Below are 8,910 nucleotides of genomic sequence, written 5' to 3'. Positions count from 1 at the left end.
AAAATATTGACTTCTGTTTGGTCGCTTTGTAGGTGTGTTCACATTTATACCTTGAATTTAAAATTGCAAGTTTGAAATGAGTCGAACGTTTTCTTGGTCACGCGTTTTCACAGTACACAACTGTCTCCCATAGAGTTTCAAAGTTTCAACTATTACATGTGCATGGGATATGGCTATATATATATATATATATATATATATATATATATATATATATATATATATATATATATATATATATATATATATATATATATATATATACTCTCCCAAACCCCACATCACGCCGAGATTGCTTGAAAACCCAATAATAACCCTTATATTAAAGATAATACCTCCATAATTTCAAACAAAGTTTTAGTCAAAAATTCCCTCTGTGCCCTGTGATACGTTACGTGTCATGTTGCCAAACAACAAGATCCATCAACGACTCAGGCTTGCAAAATGCTGATGTTTGTCGTTAGATGTCGAGTGATTTTTGAGTATCACGTTACCGGACGACAAAAGCGATCAACAACATGGGCTTGTAGTATGATGAATCGCTTTCAGTTCCTGTCTATCGTTAATTGTCGTGTGATATATACGTGTATTTGTGTATCATGTTGCCAGACGACAAGAGTGATCATCAACTTGGGATTGCAACATACTGAATCTGTTTTAGCTGCGGTGTGATACTTGGGCATTGCGTTGCCAGACGATAAAACCGATTATCAATTTGAGCTTGCAGCTTGTTGCCTCTGTTTTCAGCACCATTTCGTCTTTAGTTGTCGTGTGATATTTACATATCACGTTGCCAGGCGACAAGAGCAATCGTCAAACTGGGCTTGCAATACGCTGAATCTGTTTTCAGCACCAGTTCTTCGTTAGTTGTCGTGTGATATTTACATATCACGTTGCCAGGCGACAAGAGCAATCGTCAAACTGGGCTTGCAATACTGAATCTGTTTTAAGCTTCAGTTCGTCGTTAGTTGCGGTGTGATACTTGGGTATTGCGTTGCCAGACGATAAAACCGATTATCAACTTGAGCTTGCAGCTTGTTGCCTCTGTTTTCAGCACCATTTCGTCTTTAGTTGTCGTGTGATATTTACATATCACGTTGCCAGGCGACAAGAGCAATCGTCAAACTGGGCTTGCAATACGCTGAATCTGTTTTCAGCACCAGTTCTTCCTTAGTTGTCGTGTGATATTTACATATCACGTTGGCAGACGACAAGAGCGATCATCAACTTGGCTTGCAGCTTGTTGGGTCTGTTTTCAGCACCAGTTCGTGTCAGTTGTCATGTGATATTTTCAGATTACGTTGCAAGACGACAAGAGGGATCATCAACTTTGGTTTGCAACATGCTGAATTTGTTTTTAACTCCAGTTAGTCGTTAGTTGTCGTGTGATGTTTATGTATCACGTTGCCAGACGACAAGAGGGATCATCAACTTTGGTTTGCAACATGCTGAATTTGTTTTTAACTCCAATTCGTCGTTAGTTGTCGTGTGATGTTTATGTATCACGTTGCCAGACGACAAGAGCGATCATCAGCTTGGGCTTGCAGCTTGCTGAATCTTTCAAACTCCAATTCGTCGTTAGTTGTCGTGTGATGTTTATGTATCACGTTGCCAGACGACAAGAGCGATCATCAGCTTGGGCTTGCAGCTTGCATGCTGAATCTGTTTTCAGCCCCAGTTCGTCGACCAGAGCGATTCTTGACAATAAATCCATACTTTCACGCTATTCGCCGCCCTTAGTCCTAAGACATACCTGTTTCCCACACCCCCTTTATCACCAAACAAAAGCAAATAGCCTATACCGTGTGCACATTGCCCACCCACACCCGTATAGGCCCCTAAACATGAGCAGTTAAGTAGGACATACCGTGTGCACATTGCTCCCCAAACATCTTGTACCAACAAACAAAAGCAAATAATGTATACAGTTTACAGATTGCTCCCCACACCTCATTACCCACCAAACAAAAGCAAATAATGAATACAGTTTGCACATTGCTCCCTACACCTCCTGTCCCACCAAACAAAAGCAAATAGTGCATAACGTGTGCACATCGCTCCCTATACCTCCTGTCCTATCAAACAAAAGCAAATAATGTATACAGTTTGCACATTGCTCACCACACCTGTTCCACCAAACAAAAACAAATGGGGTATACCGTGTGCTCAAAACATCACGCCCATCCTGTTCCACCAAACAGAAGTTCTCCCAAACATTTAATTCCACTTTTGTTCTAGCGTAAAACTGGAGTTGTACTCAGCTGATGTATGAAGCATTATAACAGATGTTATGATAAAGACAGACGTATATCATATGTATATGCCCTGTCATACAGTTTGCAGAACAGCAACAGTTCTTATTAAATACTGGGATATTACCACTCACCTTGTGAGTAAAAAGCAGACGAGCAACAACTTAGTTCGCTTATGTGTAGGAAACGAAATGAGCAACGCTGTATAGGTATAGGCTTGAATAATGACAACTATATATTTATGGTCCATGTTAACACAAGTTGTTGGTTTGAGAAATAATGGTTCTTGAAATCGGATGGATCTTGCGTTGTATCTTGTGGCAAATTCGAGCAGTCTAATTATGTACGTTTAAGAAAATTTTTGTAATAATGTCATTTTATTAATGGCTTGTATCAATACTTTTATAATAAATATTTTTATGTCCTTCCTAATATTGTTTGTCAACTGTCGTTGTATATGTTTCAGTTATTTGTTTATTTTATTTATTTAGTTATTTATTTATTTAATTAGGTTTTTTTACGCCGTAGTCAAGAATGTTTCACTTATACGACAGCAGCAAGCATTACGATGGGAGGAAGGCGGGCAGAGGTAAAGGGAATTCCACGACCATATCTGCAGATTGCTGACATACCTTCCGACGGGCGACCGGAGAGAAAGTCAGCATGATCAAGCCTTGAACTCACAGCGACTGAAATTAGAGAGGCTCCTGAGTCATTGTGCCGCGCTAGCATGCTAACCAAAATGCAAGTGAAGCCTCCGTTGTATGTTGTAAGAATCCTGGTAAATTACAACTAAGTGCAGGCGCCTCAGTCTCTCGCTCAGTTGTCAAATGCCACTCTCTCCTCCCTCAGCCCTCTAGCCGCAGCAGATTGGACTGCTGTTCTTGTTGCGCTTGTAAGTCAGGGGGTTTTTCGGGTATATCTGATAAAGGGCAGTGTTTTTCTCCCGTTTCTTCTATTCACAGACCTCTTTGCCGTTATACATTATTGAGAGAAATGTGGTATGACCTCAATCCTTTGAACACATTCATAGATGTAACAGAGATCACTGAGGGTATATTTTGCAATGTTATCCAACTTTCGTATTGGAGGTCCCACTTTTATTGGTTACAGGCTTCAATAGTGATTGGTTTTGGGTCGTATAAAATGGTACACGATTTGAATACTGATTTCACTCATTCAGCTCGAACATATCTTGCTCCTTTCCAACATCACTGAAAATTGTTGACTGATTCCGTCCTAATTTCCGTACTGTATATACTTTCTCTGTTCTTTGGTGGTTAGTGTTAAACGTCCTTGTGGAAATTGGCCTTGCGATTATTGACCTGGAACGTCCATATTGGTTGACGTCTGGTATACGAATCTCTCTTTCGAGGCATATATTCAATACTTCCTTACCACAACCTGTTGTCTGTAAACGACTTGTCAGTCATCCAGCACAGCAGTTTATCGGTATTCTTAACTATAAGTCACCCGGTCACAGCTAACCATGTGTACCAATCCTCACTGCACAACCGACAAATGAACAAGAGTCTGTAGAGTCAGTATTTGTGTTTTATCTTACTATGATGAACAACAGTTTGAAAAATGCATCGAGCTCGGGGTTACCACCAGAATCCTATGTAAGGATTAGTGCTTGTGCCCAAGACCAGGCCGTACACATAGTATTAGCAAAACCCATGCATAACCTTTTCGCTAACATTGCAGACAGAGAGACAAACCGCTGTTGCATGCATGCACGCCGAAGAATCGTTAAAAAATAGTCCTGAATGTAGATCTAGAATCGGGTCATAAGGAAAACGTAATGGATTAGTGCTTGCTAACCTTTTCCCTACCTACGGACCTTTTTGACCTACGGATGGACCTAGGCTATAGATGTACTCGTCAAGCGAAACGTACAGGTAGGACTACATGTAGGCTTCACAAGCGATGCCGCGTGGCGGCTGAGAATGGTGTGTCTTTAAACAAAGTGGAATTGACCTGTGTAGTCGATCAGGCCCATTACAATCCTGTTCTTAATTTAAAATACAAATTATTTATCTCATGGTTAGCCCCTAGTCAAAATTTGTAGTTATTGGTGGGGTGCTCGTCTGTGGCTGCCGTATTGGTTGTTGACAGTAAACGACCTGTGATTCGCCGATTAAGTCTGTGCCCTGACATTTAAACTCGGGGCCGACTGTAAAAGCTGGGGGTTAAGAAAAAAATTTTATCTTGCAAAATTTTTTTCCATCATGTCATTTTTTTTTTATTTCTATTCCCCCCACATTTTTGAAAAAAAAAATTTCACCATGTTTTTTTTTTTTTTTTTTCCTTTTCCAAAAATTTCTACCATGACACTTTTACAGCTCCGTAATATGATACATGATAGATAAGCTGGAAGCATAGATCGGCTGTGGACAGCCAAGGTGCGTGCTCGTAAGTTCTCGCGAGAACTGGTAACTAGGACTTGTAAACAAATGGCGGCAAAGTCAGGCTGCGTTTAGAACCATCATCCGATAGGATTTCCAGTGTATTTCAGGTATCTTCTGGTCTTAAATACCGGATTAATTTCTGTATGCAGAGCGACGTAAAACATCTGTGTGGCAGGAGAACTTTTGTTTATTGATTCATTACTTAATGCACAGGTATGGTGCCTTAATATCGACGTACTATGTATGTACATTCATCGTGGCCAATTTTCGATACCCGACATCTGCAGCATTTTTGTTCACCAGAAGTAAATAGACACTAAAAGCATTCCATACACAGGACGTGAAACATTTTTATACTGGAGACAATGACTCTGTCATCGCAAACAGTGCTTCAGAATGTATTCTAGAAGGGAAGAAATTTAATTAATGTAACAAAAGTATGTGAGGGGGCCCCTGTGGCTCAGTCGGTTAAAGCGCTAGCGCAGCGTAATGACCCAGGAGTCTCTCACCAATGCGGTCACTGTGAGTTCAAGTCCAGCTCATGCTGGCTTCCTCTCCGGCCATACGTGAGAAGGTCTGTCATCAACCTGTGGATGGTCGTGGGTTCCCCCCGGGCTCTGCCCGGTTTCCACCCACCATAATGCTGGCCGCCGTCGTATAAGTGAAATATTCTTGAGTACGGCATAAAACACCAATCAAAAAAAAAAAAAAAAGTATGTGTTATGCTAGCCCCAGTTGGGTACTTCAACTCCTCTCTTTATGTTGTGCTGGCGGAGTATTGTAGCCACAGGGAAAATCAATGGTAAACCATACACGCCATGTCTGATAAGTCTTTCTAAACAATGGCGGCAGGCCAAAAGTGGTGTCATCTTTCGCTCTTACCTCACACAAATAACATCCTAGGTGTATTCCATTCGCTAATGGCACACCAGCCCCACACAACACGGCAGACTATTTCTATACAAGGCGGCCCTTAGACTTGTCTTTTCAGGTTTAACGCGCATGCACCATCCAGGAATGATAACTTTTTCAAGACCCATAACTGTATGTGGCGAAGGCAAAATGGCTGCTGCTTTAGCGATGACTGTGAGGAGAATTTGGGTCTCTTGTGTCCTTACCAAGGGGAATATATGTGAGATGTTGCCTGTGCTGAGCAGTTGAAGCAGTTGAAGTAGCCTAGTAGACATAGGGCTAGTGGTAGGCCTGTGTAACTTGTAATTCGTATGTCACCTTAAGAGTTTTAAATTTCTACCTCTCGTCAAATTTTTGAGAGCTCACAGAAACCCCAGCTTTACCGCTCGCAGAGAGAGAGAGCCACTGTTGGGAAAATATTTTTATCAATTTATGCTGAAAAGATTTATCATAATTATCTGAACACGTCTGGTGCATTCCTTTTTCTTCCACTCATAAACCTGTCAGTCAAAGAGGTGAAAAATTCTTAATCATGACATTGAACACCAATCAACGCAAATCTGAACCTACCGTGTACATCTGCAGTGTATTTCATGCATTGTCATTATAATATAGTATCATCACTCCTAAAAATTGACTCAGAAGAAATTTGAAAGGGCAGTAGTGTGTTAGGTCATTTTGTTTTGTATTAAAAAGAAAAATTTTATGCTGTCACAAAGTTGGATTATATAATATAAATACAGGAATAATTGTGTCTGTTTGCTGACTTACATCAACTTCATCATACTGGAAAATTGTGATTATTTCATATCTGATTTAAACTGTAAATTTAACAGTTTTTGCCCCTTTTTTTCATGCCAAAATCCTTTGCAATTCTAATTGAAAGGCAATAGATGGAACAACCATATTCATATTTAAAAAGTGTTTGATCATAAATGTATCATTCTTTTATCAGTCGCTTGTGAGTACTTCAGGAAGAAGGCTGGAATGGCTGACCGGGACATATTTCCGGTTGTTAGAGATAGTCGAAGAACATTTCGTTTGCGGCCAAACAGAAACGTGGAATTAACTATTCAAAATGAGCTGGAAGAGATTGAGAAGAAGTCTTTGCGTGGTATACTGTCCAACAGAGAGCAAAAGAAGAAAGAGTTGATGTCTGAAGAATACAAAATTACCAGGTAAATGAGGTTTGAGTTCTGTGTCTGTTGTTAATAATTCATAATGAGAATTAAGCCACATTATATGCTTCCTACTTTTGCAAATCAGCCTAAATTTATTACATATGTTTTTGAAAACATTTTATAAAGATTTGTGTTGGTGAAAGCCAAAAAAAAGGAACCAGGCTTTTGAAGAAATAAGGTGATAATTAAATGTGTCTTTCTTTTTCTCAACTTTCCAAGGACATTAGTCCCACATTTCAAACAGGAACGAGTGAAAATGAAGAGAAAAACAGAGCCAATGTTTCCGGGTGATGTGCAGAATGTGAAGTCTGTGAGTTGCTAAATTGTCATTCAAATAATGCTCAGATATTTAAGAATTAAAGTATAACCTTCATCCAGACTTGCTTAAGTTGAACACATTGTTTATTTATTTGATTATTTTACGCCATACTCAAGTATATTTCACTTATACGACGGCGGCCAGCATTATGGTGGGAAACCCACGACCATCCGCAGGTTGCTCTCAGACCTTCCCACGTACCTCCGGAGAAGAAGCCACCATGAGCTGGATTTGAACTCACAGTGACCGCATTGGTGGGAGGCTCCTGGGTCATTACGCTGCGCTAGCGCTCTAACCAACTGAGCCATGGAGGTCCCCCTTAAGTTGAACAAAGAATCTTCCCAAAATATAAAGATATTGTTACATGTTTTTTTCTTCAATTTTTCCTATGAAAAATATTATTTCTCCAGAGCTCACATCTTTGCTTGAGGTATCTGCAACTGTACTCATTTCACACAGTTGAAAATGGTACTTGCTGCTGCCTCACTTGGCAATCTGTCATTAAGGATCAGCGCAAGTAAACATGACTGGCTGGTCCAGTGTCAGTATTATGTGACCAGTTGGGGTGTCATGTCTGGCGTCTTCACCATGATGATACTTCAGTGGTGGAAGCGTGGGCTCACCCTACCACAAGAAGAAACAGCACATGGAGTACAAACACCTGATGGCTGCTCCTCATCACATGACTGAACAGTTGTTAAGTACAATGAAAAACCCCAAGCATAAATAAAAAATATGTTATGTACAAAATACATGAGATGTTAGTTGCTTTCGAAAGGCGTGCCTTTCCACGTGTTTCCTTTTATTGCCATGTTAATCAAGCAGTTTGACCCATGCAATTATATGCTTTTGAAATCAGTAATATTGTATATATGTAGAAGTAGTAGCTTAACTTTAAGTACCCACTGATCCAGGGACTGACAAGAAGACTTGTAAATTCACACAGAATATTTTCAGCATTTTATACAGGTTATTTTTGCATTCTTTTTCACCAAGAAATCAAATGATCTAAAGTCAGATGGAAAGTTTTTGGATTTGGCTTTTTTTCCTTATGACATTGTTTCGAATGTTTTATCCTGAAAATTGATTTCCTTTTCAAGAACCCATTCATTTGTATATTTAACAGTTTTTCCTGTTTGAACTTCTTGTAATGCTTTCAACAGAACCTAGTAGGTGTCTGTTGTTTATTTATTTTTTGCATTAATTTCTTTTTTTCAAAAATTGAAGAAGGATTGGATATATAACCCTGATTGAGTGTATTGAACTGTGTTGAATACACTTGCACAAATTGCGTATTCCAGGATTATTTACAGACTGTTTATGTGTGGACTATGTATGCCATGTGATGGAAAAGTTTTGACATGATTACAATTTTGCATTTTTTTTTTTTAGGAGGTTAAAAAAATCGAATTAATCGACTCATGTGATCTTCTTGCTCCATGTCCTACCCCAAGCCCTCATGGAGTCAATGTAATTTTAACAATGCATGCATTCAGTTAAAATGTTGTATTCTTTTTTTGTGTGTGTGTAAATTGTATAGATTTACAATTTTATTTATTTCTCTATTTATTCATGTATTTATTTGTTTATTTATTTGTTTGATTGGCATTTTATGCCATTTTCCAGAATATTTCAGTTATACGATGATGACAAGCATTATGTTCAGATGAAACTGGGTTGTAATTTTAAGAAAGCTTTTATTTTCATGAATATTCTTGATTACGGCGTAAAACACCAATCAAATAAATAAATAAATATTTTCATGAAAGTTTAAACATTTTTGTAATTGAACATTTAGTAATAGTTTTTGTTCTATTTTTTATTCAAATCAAGAT

The 8,910-nt window shown here is 38.9% G+C and overlaps 1 protein-coding gene across 1 annotated transcript in view; it reads left to right on the top strand.

The window, feature by feature from the left end:
* The first annotated feature begins 6,560 nt into the window (after positions 1-6,560).
* LOC135473473 (uncharacterized) overlaps positions 6,561-8,910 on the top strand; it is a 40,758-nt gene continuing 38,408 nt past the window's right edge. Inside the window, 3 exon segments of the mRNA XM_064753324.1 lie at positions 6,561-6,753; positions 6,976-7,066; positions 8,468-8,545. Coding sequence (XP_064609394.1) covers positions 6,563-6,753; positions 6,976-7,066; positions 8,468-8,545 — 360 coding nt within the window. The 5' untranslated portion in view covers positions 6,561-6,562.

Source organism: Liolophura sinensis, chromosome 8 (genome assembly GCF_032854445.1).
Source record: "Liolophura sinensis isolate JHLJ2023 chromosome 8, CUHK_Ljap_v2, whole genome shotgun sequence".
Lineage (NCBI taxonomy): Eukaryota > Metazoa > Mollusca > Polyplacophora > Chitonida > Chitonidae > Liolophura > Liolophura sinensis.
Note: the sequence above shows the minus strand (reverse complement) of the source record. Positions and strands in the feature narration are given on the sequence as shown.